The sequence below is a fragment of the Canis lupus genome, chromosome 26 (genome assembly GCF_003254725.2).
Source record: "Canis lupus dingo isolate Sandy chromosome 26, ASM325472v2, whole genome shotgun sequence".
Taxonomy (NCBI): Eukaryota; Metazoa; Chordata; class Mammalia; order Carnivora; family Canidae; genus Canis; species Canis lupus.
The window spans coordinates 37440233-37455433 of NC_064268.1; the positions used below are offsets into that span (position 1 = coordinate 37440233).

The 15201-nt window shown below is 45.9% G+C and overlaps 1 protein-coding gene across 9 annotated transcripts in view; it reads right to left on the reverse strand.

Moving 5' to 3' along the window:
• RNLS (renalase, FAD dependent amine oxidase) overlaps positions 1-15201 on the reverse strand; it is a 273338-nt gene that overhangs the window by 50612 nt on the left and 207525 nt on the right. For 7 of the 9 annotated variants that reach the window (XR_007406285.1, XR_007406284.1, XM_049102111.1 and 4 more), the window contains exon 6: positions 7445-7620. The exons of 1 other annotated variant lie outside the window; for it this stretch is intronic. Coding sequence is in view for 6 of the 8 variants with exons in the window: in XM_049102111.1 (XP_048958068.1) it covers positions 7445-7620 (176 nt within the window). In the remaining 2 variants the exon portion in view is untranslated. Of the gene's footprint in view, positions 1-7103; positions 7347-7444; positions 7621-15201 lie in introns of those variants that run through there. One more of the 9 variants, XM_049102113.1, reaches the window with a different exon arrangement.

Here is a 15201-nt window from a genome sequence, read left to right on the forward strand (position 1 = left end):
AATAACTGAATTTAAATAAAATTAAAAAAATAAAATAATGTTAAAAAAGAAAACAAGGGGACAGGGATACATGAGCTCAGATACTAGGAAGTGGCCCCACCTTCTCTTCCTCCCCGTTTAGTAATATCTCCTGAGAACTTGCCTTGTACTAGCATCTGTGGTAAATGTTTTCTACTGTGTTGCCCCATTTCATTCCAACCACAGCCTTATGAGGGAGGTTCAGTTGTTACCGTTCATGGATGGGCCTTGGGACCTGGAGTGCCAGTCTGGCCTGTCAGAGGCCCACTGAGAGCTGGCCTTTGAACCTAAACCTGTCTGATGCCAGAGTCCAAGATCATAATCACATTATTAAAACTCCAGAAATTGGGGATCCCTGGGTGGCTCAGCGGTTTGGCGCCTGCCTTTGGCCCAGGGCACGATCCTGGAGTCCTGGGATCGAGTCCCGCGTCGGGCCCCCAGCATGGAGCCTGCTTCTCCCTCTGCCTGTGTCTCTGCCTCTCTCTCTCTCTATCTGAATAAATAAATAAAATCTTAAAAAATTATTAAAACTCCAGAAATTATAGAGCACAAATATGGGAGAAAAAAATCACAGGGCTAGGGGCCGAATGATCAACAGAGCACAATTTTACTGTGGTCATAAACTAGCAGGCAATACCCGGGGCATACTTTAACTCTTAAACACAACGGTTATTTTTTCAAAGTACTTAAACTGGAAAGCTGTATGTGTGAGTCTGTACCATTTAAGAAAAGTGTCAGAATCGGCCATTTATTTAATTAAAAAGATTTAAGTCCAAGTGACTTTGTTCCTAAAACATTGAATTAAAGCTCAAATTCCAAGGGCCTGATCCAATCAATGGTTGGCCAAGGAAGACACGCCGGGCTCTGAAAGAGGTGCGCCATCTTGTTGGAATAAGGGTGTAGCTTATCAAGGTGACCGACTACTTTGAAGAGGACAATCCTTTGGGTTTGTAATTTTGGCATGTTTATACAATCACTGCCTTCTAGTTCCAACCTACGCAAAACAAGATAATGAGGGCGATATAATAGAAAATGCATAAGAATGAAAGAAAATTGAAAATATCAATTATCACTTGACCTTCCAGGGCTGACCTAGGCACAATCACACACCCGAAATTAACCTCACGGAGGGGAAGAGTGTAAGTACGAGGTGGTCTCAGGCTCTTTGGTGTGTGCACTTGCTCCCCCACCAAACACCAACCACTAAGGAAAATTCTGGCCATAAGCCGTTGTACATTTCTTCTTTTCTCATGTAATTCCTTCTACTCATGGGGAGGACTATGCCAACTGAGGTAATGAAGAAGCCAAAATGGGGGGAAAAGATAGATCAGAAGTGAAGAATGTGAAGAGGAGGCTGAAGGGAGGACAGGTGGGAGGAGATAAACCACAGGGCTGCTGGTCAGAGAAATTTCAGTGGGGAATTGAGAGGTACGGACCGCACAGGGAAGGTGTGGGAGCTTCCAGAAGCAGGAGGTATAGAGAGTGAGAAGATAGACTTCCAAAAGTACCGGCGAGGATGACAAATTTTGGATATTCTTCAAAGTTTCAGAGAAGGTACTTGTAAAGACTGGAGTTCCAAGCCTACCTTGGAGATACCATGGCTTCGGTTTCAGACCACCGCAAAAAAAGCGAGAATTGCAATTGGGCGAATCAGAGGAATTCTTTCGGTTTCCCGTACGCAGGAAAGTTATGTTTACACTACACCGTAGCCAATTGAGTGTGCAATAGCATTACGTCTTCAAAAGCATACATGCCTTAATTTAAACATATTTTTATTGCTACAAAGTGCTCACCATTGTCTAAGCTTTCAGCGAGGCATAACCACTGAGCACAGATCACCGTCATCAATATAATAACAATGAGAAAGCTGGAAATAATGTGAGAATTACCAAAATATGACCCAGACACATGAAGTGAGCACATTCTGTTGGTAAAAAAAATGGTGCTGATAGATTTGCTCCACTGAGGGTTGCCAGAAATCTTGTGTAAAAAAAAAACAAAAACAAAAAAAACAAAACCCACAATATCTTATGACATGCAATAAAGCCAAATGCAATAAAATAAGATATGCCTGTATTTTAATTTCTTTTGGTTGTGGAATTGTTTCCTTGACTGCAACACAAGACGGGGCTGTGAAGGGCTCTTAAATCGCACAGGATATAGGAGTATAACATTTATAGCAGGTACTCTTGATGCTGGACTCATGGGAAGACTTTAGGTTGTTTAGAAATCCTCATAATTGTATGCAATTTTTGTGATCGCATGTACATGCATATTTTGAAATGATGAGAACCTTCATGCTCATAGCTACTATCAGATTTTCTTCTAAAATATTTATTTGAAAGAGAGAAAGAGAGGAAGCGAGCGAGCACATGAGCCAAGGGGGAGGGAGGATCAGAGAAAATCTCAAGTAGACTGAGGGCAGAGTATGGAGCCCAACTTGGGGCTCGAACTCACAACCCTGAGATCATGACCTGAGCTGATATCAAGAGTCTGATGCTTAACTGTCCGTGCCACCCAGGCGCCCCAGCTTCTATCAGATTCTTAAGGAGTTCATGATTTTTTTCCCTTACAAAATACGAACAGACTGCCTCTCAGGGCAAAAGACTAAGTAAAAACAAACACCAAAAAACCCTGTAACTACAGAAGACGCTTGATTCCTCTTAGTGCTGCAAAGCATAAGAGGTGAGTCCGGATCCATTTATCTTGCCAGAGATACCGATGTATCTTAAACTCCTCTCCTGATTCCCTTGGTATTTGAAAATACATTCGGTTATTTTCTTTTTGCTCATTGCTCTGTTTTTATTTTAAAGAGATTAATCCATGAGGGTGCTACACAAAGTGGAGGAGGGGGCCGCTGGCATTTTCGGGGACTGAAGAAAGGTGGGGAAACTTAAACTCACAAGCGAATCAGGCATTGACTATAGTTTGAGGAAGGCATCACGGTAAGACCCCGAACAGGGGGAAAGCACAGCGAATAGCAGCGAGAGTGTTAGGGTCGTTGAACTGATCGCCTGTCCCGTCGAGGGTCACGGAAAGGCATCTCTGCATCCGTTACTCTCCTACGGGTTACAGAAACCGTAATGCGACGCATCACAGCTTAGACATCGAGTTACGTGAACTGCATAAACCTGTAAATGATGGAGGGCAAAGAGCGCCGAAGGGAGGACTGGGGACCATGAAAACCTGCCATCGCTTTGCTAAGTTTGCATCCACCTCCTCAAGCGTTTTATTCAAACCCAAATGGGAGGCACAGAGCCGCCTTCCTCCTTCATCTTCTTCTTTTCTCCCAGCAGAGCCGCGCCCACAAGCGTGCACCATCATCTTACTCAAGACCAAAAATTCAGCTGAGTGCCTTGGGAGAAGGCCGTCCGCAAATCTTAGCCCCTGCGGTCCCGTGAGCAGGGTCGTGGGCGTACCGCAGGCAATCATTAAATGCGCACAGCAAGCGAGCAAATGAGCAATAACGGACATCTGTCTCCCCGCTCCCATCACCGTGGGTAAGTGACATTATAGGCAGCCCAGGCACAGCAGAGCAGCAGCGGGGCACCAGAAGTGGCCCCCACCCCTAATACCCCCTGACCCCTTCCAGATAGCGGCCACTTGCTGAGAGGGGCGTCCACGGGGGTGATGCTCGCTCTGGAGGTTTGATGAGGATAGCGGGAGATATGCCTCTAAAGGAACCCACGAGGAAGTCGGGGACGGAAGTCATGTTCCCCTCACCCCGACCCAAGATGTCCACACCCTAATCCCCAGCACCTGCCAGGGCTGCGTCGCAGGCAGAATGAAAGGTGCAGCTGGAATAAACATTGCTCATCACTTGAACCCAAGATCGGGAGATTTTCCTGGAATATCCAGGCAGGTCCACAGGAATCACAAGGTCCTCGAGGGAGAGTAGTGGCAAAAGCAACGGCCAGAGTGATGCATGACGGGATCTGACCAACTATCGCTGACTCTGAACATGGAGGAAGGGCCTCGAGCCAAGGAATGTGGGCAACTTCTAAAAAATGTAAAAGGCGGGAACCTGGGTCGTCCTCTAGAGACTGCAGAAAGAAATACAGCCTGCTCGCCCTTCGACTTTAGCCCGTCATGAACTTCTGATCTCCAGAGCCGTAAGATGAGACATTTACGTTGTTTTGAGCTACTGAGCTTGTGGTGGCTTGTGGTGGCTTGTTGCAGCAGCCACATCATACAGCGGGTCAGTGATGAGCAGGAGGGACTGGCAGGCGGGACGCCTGATTTTGTCATTACTAGCCGGGGACCTCAGGGGATTTATGTCATGGCTTTGAGGCCTCAGTTTTCTCATCGCTAGAGTGGGTTAAAGCTAGCCCCCTTAGCAGGCTTTCGATGTCCAGAGATCACACGTTTGAAGGCCCAGCTCCTACCTGCCACAGTATGGGTGCTCATGATTGGTCGCTCTCTCCCTCTTCTCCCCTCCCCTTCGCAGCCATTGGGTGCCAGGGTGCAGTGCAGGGATCCCAGAAGAAGAGAGAAAGGGGGAAAATAAAACGAATCGAAACAAAGAATCAATCCCTGAGGGATCTAGCATGGGGAATCCACGCCACCTATTGCTTCCGGGGGTGGGGGACATGAGGATTTCATAAAATGAGGGTTTGAAGGGCTCTATCATCTGTTCATCAGAAAGGGGGAAGAAAACGAAAGGGGATGGAATATGAAGACTAAGAGACGTTTGGGGTGGAAGAGGAGAGGGGAAGGAGGAAAAGAAAGGAACATAGTGTGGGACCCAGGCTGGAAGAAAGTATGGGTGGGATTTCCCCAGTATGGGGATTGCACCTCTTCTCAGAAATGAAGGGAAGTTCAAAACCAGGTGGTTGATCCTCTTTCATTTTTTTTAATCTTTTTTTTTCTTTTTTAAAATTTTTTTACTTATTTATGATAGTCACAGAGAGAGAGAGAGGCAGAGGGAGAAGCAGGCTCCATGCACCGGGAGCCCGACGTGGGATTCGATCCCGGGTCTCCAGGATCGTGCCCTGGGCCAAAGGCAGACACTAAACCGCTGTGCCACCCAGGGATCCCGATCCTCTTTCATTTTTGTTCCTGTTCCTACACCATCCTTCCCTTCAGTCCATGCATGTAGTAGACCATATTCATGGACATGCACCCATGTCCATATTCGTGGACGCGCTCCCATGACCGCATTCACGGACACACGCGATGAGCTTGTTAAAGCTAGAGCACGTGTTCTGGGCTGGCAAGGCAAGAGGCGGCATGCATTTATGTCCAATTTCAAAGGTCACTATGGATCTTTGAAAAGCCCTGGAGAAATGTTCTCTTGGGAACAATAACTGAAAACTAGTTAAATCCTATTATGTCTCTGGACCTGTCATTCATTATTCCTTTTTCTGAGGTGATGTGGGAGATTATTTATCATCTATCTATTATCTGTCTATCAATCATCTATCCCTCTATCATCTATCATCTCTCTATCGTCTATCTATCATCTATTATCTATCGATCTATCATCTTTCTATCATCTATCATCTATCTATCTATATCTATCATCTATCTCGCTATCATCTATCATCTATCATCTCTCTATCATCTATCATCTATCATCTCTCTTTAGCTCTCTATCATCTATCATCTATCATCTATCATTTATCATCTATCATCTATCTCTCATCTATCTATCACTTATCTATCTCTCTATCATCTATCATCTATCATCTATCTCTCTATCATCTATCTATCTATCTATCTATCTATCTATCTATCTACCTATCATCTATCTATCTGACCTAGCATCTATCTATCCGACATCACCATCCCCTATCTCCCAGTGTAGGCAAGATCTCTGGCAAAAATGACAGCGTTCTGCTCTGTAGAATGATGCCCAAGGTACTTTAAGAGGAGTATGAATACTGAAAAAATGCAAACTTCTAAGTTTTAATGAAACAACTTACTCCCTTTTAGACTTTGCAGCTGACGTAGACTTTGTGACAACAGAGCTGTAAATGCCCTGGGTTGATTTCAAGAGAGAACATCCAAACTGTAATAAAAATCATGGCTAGGGTTTGGATGTACTTTGTGTTCAAATATTTTTTATTAAATTTTGTGATATTGCACAACTTTGAATAGGTCATTTTGTGGTTAGAGCACAAATCTATTTCTATTAACACATTAAATTTGAAGAAATAAGACCCATCTTTTCAGTTTATTAACTTACTTTGCGGAAGTCACAAGAAGAAACTCACAAACTGTTGTTTCTTTTAAAGGAATATTTATAAATTGCAAAATGACTTGCTGCGTAATACATCTAGCTTCAAATTATATCGACGGGATGATTTCCCCGTCTTCTTTTTCAAGCCAACCTAAAATTGAGTTAAGTAGCACTTAAGGACATTAGCTATGAGATTTTTCAATGCTTTTAAAAGGAAAAAGTGAAGTCTTCCAAAGTGACCATGATACGTTTAAGTAAATATTTTCCCCAAAGGTTCACTGTATAATTGAACTTGAGAAGACGCGGGTAAACACACAGACATGCCGCAGTATTTTAGGAAATAATTTGCCATTTCCTCTGATTTTGGGAAGCCCTGTAAAATATACAAAATCTGCTGCAATTTCTCACAATACCATCTTTTTAAAAGGCTTCCCAAGTTGGGTAACCGGCTGTGCCGATACTTCGGTCAACCAACGGGCTCGGAAATCTTGGGAAAAAATAGACAGGTCGCCGCTGATTTTCTCCTTCTGCCCTTTGCTCCTCTGGCCCCAGATGGCTTTACGGCGAAGTTTACAGATCAAAAGACTTTTTCTACAAATACCCACAAACTTCTGCTGGAATATGCAGAGATTTTCAGAAAAGTCAACATTTACTTAGTGTAAAGAGCTCAAAGTCTGAGCGAGGAGAGCAATCAGCAGGTTTATCTAACCCAGAAAAACAGCTCAAGTAGCTGAATTATACACATATTCATCTTTGTCTCCCAAGGAGCTTTGCCAGCGGCAGTCAAAACCAAAGTGGGAACTTAATAAAAATGAAAATTGTGGTAGCAAAATATACTTACAAGGTTACTTTGACATATTGCAAAAAAATTTGGGAGGTTCCAGTGGTTTCTATATAACCACAGTACTGATTTAGGAAAAAACCCCAGAGAAACAGCTGCATTTTGATATATAACCTGCCTTGCCTGCATAGGAAACCCCAGATTTTCAGGGTGTAGACGCCTTGCGATGCTTTGAACACAACCCTGGGGAACGTTGCACGCATCTCTCGTTGAGAAATAACGGGCTAAGACGACCTGAGGACGTGTACGGTTGCACCTGAGGCAACCGAAGAGTCATTCCCGGGACCACATCGCTCGTTTCTTTCGCTACGAAGTGGCGGAGATGAGAGAGAGGAGTCAGGCCGGCTCACCGGGTCAGCGCTGACGGAGGAGACTGTGCCCTCGCCCCCGGATTCCCCGATTACCTGTGAATGTCTCCACCTCTGGCATTTGGCGGCCGCTGGTCGAGGCAGGCCTGGCAAAACGGTTTCCAGCTGCTGGAGGATGAGCTCCTGCACGTCCTCGGTGCTGCGCTCCATGTGCGTGACCCCAAATGGGACGGTGGTGTGGACCACGAGGGAAGGCCCGACGTCGGGCGACTCTGGTGTGAGAGGAACACAAAGACACCTCTTGAAGGGAAGCACCTGCCACCTGGTTTGAATGAATCACAATCATCAGGCAGTAAGTCTACAGGGAAAACAGTCTCGCCCTCGGCCGCCAGCTTAGGCCGTCTCCGAAACTGGAAACCAAGGGGAGGACAGAGTCCCGAGGTGTTTTAGAGGAGACCCTTGCAGATCTTGCAAAGAACCGGAGGAAGGGGGAAGAGCAACGCCTAGCAGCTTCCGCCGTGGGTGCGGTCAGATTTATCGGTGTGTCCCGCTTCTCTCATCCACTGAACCGTGCGCTCTCCGGGGCAGGGGCTGCGTCTCGTACGTGGCGCAGGCTGTCCTCACGGTCTGAGAACAAAGGAGTCGCTCAGCAAACACTTACTCATTTTACGTTAAAGGGACCACATACCATTCTGTTGCAGTTCTATTAATGCCACAATCAAAGAACTTCACTTTCAAAAAAAAAAAAAAAAAAAGCCTCTCTTTAAAAATAGGCTTGACTTCATAATTTCTTTATCTTTGAAGCAGCGTTAAGAGTAAGACCTCACCTATAACGAGGAACTATTTCCCATTTTGATTTGCCACGGATTTTTTTTTTTTTTTTTTTGCTATATTTTCAGTTTCAAATAATGCCCGTCAGCTTTGTGTCTTTCGCTCTTTCACGGAATACGGAAAATCGGGTAAAGTTTTAAGTTGAATGCAAAGTGATCAAGGCATTAAAAAGACACAGTCTTGGGATGCTTAGGTGGCTCCGTCGCTGAGCTTTTGCCTTTGTCCCAGGGCGTGACCCCGGGGTCCTGGGATCGAGTCCCATGTCGGGCTCCCTGCATGGAGCCTGCTGCTCCCTCTGCCTGGGTCTCTGCCTCTCTCTCTCTGGGTCTCTCATGAATAAATAAATAAAATCTTTAAAAAAAATCTTAAGAGGAAAAAAAAAACCCCATCAGCCGTCTTGTCTCAGGGAACATTACTTCTGTTAACCAGGTAATAGATTCGGGGAGGCTTGCTCCCAACAAGGGGGTGTCAACACCAAACGAGGAACCACAGCTTCCCAGACGCACAGAAAGCCAGTGGGTCGACACTGTGGAGCACAGGGGTTGGGGTTCTGAGCTCACTGAGGGGGGGTGGGCCTCCGAGGACGGTGAACACCAGCCCCGTGCTGAGAACCTCAAGGTTGCACTGACCCAGCCATTTGTCCTGGGCGGGGAACGGGGGGCAGAGGGGGGGCTCGTAAAATGCCTAAGGGCAGCCGTGGGGCCTTGCCAGGTCCCTCCCACTTACATTAGCCATCCCCTCCAAGAAGAACAATAAAAAAGGAAATTTAGGGCCCCAAGTGAAACCGTTCTTGCATAATGAGCGAACAACCTGGCTACTCGTTTTTATCGGAATCAGACACTTTGCAGAATTTTGACGAATCGCTGCAACCTGCGACAATGGGTTTGGAGGGAAAGCTCCCTCCACCCTCAAATTAAAGGGCATCTTTCGAAGCCGAAGTCCCAGTGGTGCGTGACTACGGCTTGGATGTGGAGCACCTCCCGAGCCACGGCGTGTGAAGAGCACTCGGGGCGGCGAGTCACCGGCTCCACTATTCTCGGTCACCGGGAGGGCAGCAGCCACGTCAGTTTGTGCTTCTCGTTACTCGGTTGCACGAGCCCGGCACTCGGCGTCGGGCACGTTAAGTGTGAGCTCGCACGAGCCCACAACCACTTCCGCGCCCGGGTAGCGGGAAGGCAGGTGCTCAGGCAAGCCCGACGGCCCCGTGGCCCCTGACGACCTCGCCCCTCGGGCCTCCCCTTCCCGCGTCACTAATGAGGAGCAGCGGTGCTTGCCCCACGCGCTGTCGCCAGGGCTGACTGGGCCGGGACACACCAACACCGCTCTCTGTGAAGTGCCACACGACTGGGACGCGCCCGCGGGCCCCCGTTCTGACCTCTGTGCCGGAGCAACAGGAGCTTCAGAGAGAAGCTGTGTCTCTCTCTGTGTCTCTCATGAATAAATAAGTAAAATCTTCAAAACCCCCCAACTCCATACCCATGAAACACTGACCCCTCGCTCCCCCTGCCCCAGCCCGTCAACCACCGTTGTTCTTCCCCCTCTGAATCTCAGACATTCCGTGGAATGCCGATGTCTGTCCTTTCATGACCAGCTTCTCTCACCCAGCACGATAAGACTTGCCCACGTGGCAGCAGGTGTCTGACTCCCCCTCCTCTTTAGGGCCGCATAGTATTCCAGCGTCGGGATGCAGCAGGCGCTGGGGCGCCGTCCAGCAGACCCTTTATGCCTCCCCCCAGCGCCCGGCTGCGGTGAATAATGCTGCGATGAGCTCGGTGCACCCAGATCTATTTGAGGCCTTGCTTTCAGTTCTTTTGGGAGTACGCCCAGAAGGGGAATGGCTGGACCATATGGTGATGCTATGTTTAAACATTTGAGGAATCACCGTATCGATTTCCCACCGCGGCTGCGCTGCTTCCTTGTCCCCACCAGCGAGGCACGAAAGTTCTAATTTCTCTGCATCCCCATCAACGCTTGTCATCCTCTTTGTTACAATCGCCATTAGTTTATGGTTTTGAGTGGGGTCAAGGCGCTGACGGTCGGTACAGCGGCAGGAGCCCCACTATTAGCAGTGGGGCAGCGTTTCCGTCCGCAGTGGGCGGAACCCCGAGCCTGGGAAGGCTCCCGACGGACACACTGACAAAGCTGCGTCCTGCCACAGTCTGTCCTGAAACAAGGATATTAGCTGCCTCAGATCCATGGTCGCAGCAGCCACAAAAATAAGCACTAACGCGTTACAGAGGCTTAAAGACATGATGCTACGAATAATAAAATGTATTTGTTTAAAGATCGTATTTATTTATTTATTTATTTATTTATTTTATTTTTGACAGAAGGAATGAACAAGGGAGGGAGGGGCAAATGGGGCAAAGGGAGAGGGAGAGAGAGAGAGAGAGAGAGAGCATCCCAGGCAGGCTCCACGCCCAGCACAGAGCGACGCAGGGCTCAATCTCACGACCCCGAGATCGTGAGCTGAGCTGAAATCATGAAATCAGATGCTTAACCGACTGAGCCTCCCAGGAGCCCAAATAAAATACATTTTTAAAAAGATTTTATTTATTTATTTCAGAGAGAGAGAATAAGGATGAGCAAGGGGAGGGGCAGAGGGAGATGCAGACGCCTTGCTGAGTAGGGAGCCCGACGCGGGACTCGATCCCGGGACCCTGAGATCATGACCTGAGCCAAAGGCAGATGCTTCACTCCCGGAGCCCCTCAGGCGCCTCTGCTGAATTAAATTTTAATCAGTCCATTCAAACAATTTTATCAGTTGGGTGGTTCTAATCTAATCTAATCTAATCTAATCTAATCTAAATGCTTATGAATTTAGTCCGCTTGATCAATTACTGAAAGAAATGGATTAAAAATCTGTCCTTGAATACGGTAAAACTTCCAATTTCTCCTTTTAGTTCTGACAATGTTTGCTTGACATTGAAGCGATGTCACCGGTGTCTGGCTGTTTACATTTGGAAATGCCTTACGGTTTATTTTGTTTTTCGTTCATTCCACTTTTCCAACATTTGTTTCTTTTTAAAATTTAAAAAAAAAATTTTTTTTTGCTTTCTTTTTTGTTTAAACCACTTTTACCCCTTATTTCATTTTTCCTCTTTACTAGTTTGGAAGTTATATACTTGGTTTCTGTTTTTGGCGATTACCCGTGGACGGAAGCATCCAAATTAAAGTCAATCTTAATCTTCTCCAGAATAATATGAGAACTTTTGAAGACTTTAATTCTGATTTTATGCTTCTTTTTGGATGTTTTTCTGTTTGGATTTTGTTTTTGTTTTCATCCAGGATTCACTTACTCAGTTTTGTTCGTGTTTATGTGTATCTCTCCATCTATAGCTCCCGTCATGGGCCTCACATCTTGTCTCCAGGGTCACTTTCCTTCTCCCACGGGGTCTCATGTTGAAGCTCCTTTATGAGGTTCTATTGCAGGGTTTTTTGTTTTTTTTTTTTAAATGTCTTTTGCGCAGGATAGTTTTCCTTGACATTTGGTGACATATTGAAGATACTTGCTCTCTGCCCTTTAAAGATACTATTGCTCATATGGGTCGGCTTTCACTGGTGCTGTTAGGAAGCCAACTCGGTTTGACGTCAGGCCCTCCGTGGGTAATTTCTCTTTTCTATCTGGACGTTTCTATCGTTTTCTCTTTGCCTTTGGGGTTCTTCACCGTTACTTGCCTACCTCGAGGTGTGAGTTTCCTTGGGCTTCCCTTCTTTGACTTTGTTTTCTGCACCCGGAGACTCATGTTTGTCATTAACTTTGGAAAGCATCCTCCTCGCTTTCTCCATTTCTGTCTTCGTGGAACTTGGATCATAGATACAGCAGATGCTCTGATTCTATCTTCATGTGTCTGGGTCTCTTTTTAATATTTCTCATTTCTATCTCCCCGTACTACAGTCTATGTTGCTTCTTCTCATTTATCTTTCAGTTTACTGTTCTCTCCTCATCTGTGTTTACTCTGATGTTTAATTTGTCCATTGAACTCGAATTTACATTATTCTTCATTCGTAAAAGCTCTTTCTTTCAAATCTGCATGATCCACTTGGATTGTTCCTTTCTCTTTTATTTCTTTAAACATAGCGTATTATACTGTGTGTTTGATTATTCCCAAATCTACAGTCTTCATGGGTTTGACTCCCCTTTTTGTTGTTTGGGATGGCTCCTGCCATACGCTCATTATGCTGTTTTCCTTGTGTGTTTTGTGATTTCTTTCTTTCTTTTTTTTTTATTTTTCCCTATTGCCAGGCCCAAAATTCCTAGCAACTTCATCTGAGAAATTCTCTGAGGCCTAAGCTTAAAGAGTGTTCCTCTGGAGATTTCCTTTCATCTCTGCCAGATGTCTTGGGGGCAATACTGCCCATGACTACTTTAACTAGATGTTTGGAATATGCTGGCAGGATAAATTCTGGCACCAAATCTGCCTGAGGGTGGATATGTGGTTTGGCATCTCAGGGGAGACATTTCATTTCTTTTTTTTGTTTTGTTTTTTTTCCACCCCACTCAAGGACAGGCAAGCGTTCCCCACAGAAAAATCCTTTGTCTGCCAGATAGGATGTATCAGATACACAGAAGTTCTTTATTTTTTTCTTTTTAGAGAAAGAGCGTGGGAGAGTGAGCATGAGCAGGGGGAGGGGCAGAGGGAGATGGAGAGAGAGAATCTGAAGCAGGTGCAGAACCCGAGGGGGGCTCCATCTCACAGCCTGAGCTCATGACCTGAGCCGAAACCAAGAGCTGGACGCTTAACCCACTGAGCCACCCAGGTGCCCCCCAGGCTGATAAACTCTTAACTCTTGAAGAAACAGAGAGGTTTTTCTTGGAAAACAAAAGTCATCAAAATGATCTCAACGTAAAGGAAATCAGTATAAACCAAAATACATAAAAGAAATTGAAAACACAGTCAAAAAGTTAATTTTTAAAAATGACTTCAGGATCTGGTTGCTCTACTTGCGGCTTGTTTAAAAGTGTCAAGCTAGTACAATGTTTATTTCAGACAAACACATCACATTTACACATACAAATACATATGCAAAACTGCAAACTATTTTTCTATTAATATTAGAAGGTACACTTTTATATTAGTAGACATGATTAATAAAAACCCGATAATCTCAATATATATTTAAAAGGCATTCATTAACATTTAACATCAATTCATTGGAGAAAATATACAACATGAGAAAAATTGCTTTCTCAAAATTCAATAGAATATCTTTTTGAAAAAAATATATTTATTTATTTACTTATTCATGAGAGACCCAGAGAGAGAGAGGCAGAGACACAGACCGAGGGAGAAGCAGGCTCCATGCAGGGAGCCCGATGTGGGACTCGATCCCGGGACCCCGGGGTCACACCCTGGGTTGAAGGCAGACGCTCAACCCCTGAGCCACCCAGGTGTCCCCAAAACATCTTTCTTAAACTGATGGTTTATATCATATTTACAATGAAATAATATAGATATTTGTCACAGTAAAATCAGCATAAACCAAACATGCTCAGAAATACCGGCGGTATATAATATTGTTCTAATCAGTGTCTTAAGATAAAAAATAGAAATAAAATTTATAATACTAGGAAGAAAGAAAATTTTACAATTGAAAACAACAGTGACACAACATGAAAGCTTTCAAGTAAATTAAAAAATTCTGACATGAAATTGATTTCCATATATACCAGCAATAACTAGTAAGAAAGAAGAAATCTTAATTCTACAAGAATTTTTTGAAATTTGAAAAAAAATGACCCTAAAGGAAAAAATAAAGCAACGAGAATAGTTCCACTCTTATGAAAAATCAATGAGTCAAGACTTGCTTTGCCGTAGATTTAAATACACTCTAGAGCCACAGCGATTAAAAATGCCCAATACTGATGGATAATAATAGTCAATGAGTCAAAATAGATATATCTGGAAACAAATCCTAAAATAGATTAAGTATTTAGTGGATGACAAGTTAAAACAATGGAGAAAGATGAATTTCTTCTGTTGTGCTAGAAAATCCGATATATAGAAGAATTATTTTGGGATGTTCCCCTCCTGCTTGTGACCGGAGTTTGTCCCCATTTCTGCGGTCCTACTTCTGAAGCCATATATGGGGTTAGGGGCAAGCTCAGCTCCCCTGCCCCCGGCCACACAGGCCCTTCCGACAGGTCAGCCCCTCCCGGGGCGGGGGCCCCAGGACAGGGAGCCCAGCAGGTGCCCGCGTCCCACGGGCCTCCCCACTCACCGGGGGGCGGGCCCCCTCCTGGGCCCCTGGCAGCACCAGCCCACACAAGCCCGAGCACCCGCGGCCCTTCAGGAATCAGGCTGGGCCGCACCGTCCCCACAGGCCACATGTGGGTCTCTTTGCTCGTTAATAGTCTCAACCTCTTTCTTTTTTTTTAAAGGTTTTACTTACTTATTTGGGGAGAGCACAGGCAAGGGCGGAGGCAGAGGGAGAAGCAGACGCCCCCCTGAGCGGGGAGCCCCTCGCGGGACTCGATCCCAGGACCTGAGATCATGCATGACCTGAGCCCAAGGCAGCCGCTTCACCGGCTGAGCCCTCGGGTGCCCCAAGACCCCTTTCCTATGTGTAGGGGACCCAGGCCCAGCTCCTCTGAGCGCCCTGGCCATGCCACAGGCAACTTCATATCCCCCTCGGGAGCGCCCCACATGGGCACCCCCAGGGCCTCCAACGGCAAGTGTCGCAGGGACTTTGTAGGATTTATACTCAATTTATACTCAGTTTTATGGTTTTAAGTGAGGAGGAAGGTTCTGGAAGTACAGAAGGCTGAAAGGGGCCGGGCATGGAGGAAAGACGGGCTTACTCCCAGTCCTCCCTCCACTTACTTCATTTTTACCCTCTCGCCTTTGAGGAGAAGCGTTGTCTTATGTGTCCCTCACTCTCTCCCTGGGAGAAGGGGCTGCATGAACAGAGAACAGCAGCCGCTTTGGAAACCCAAGGAAAAGCCCTCGGGGTTCGAGGGAACAGGCTCATGTGGGACACATCGGGGGCAGCAAACGTGACCCCACTCTAATAGTGGGGTT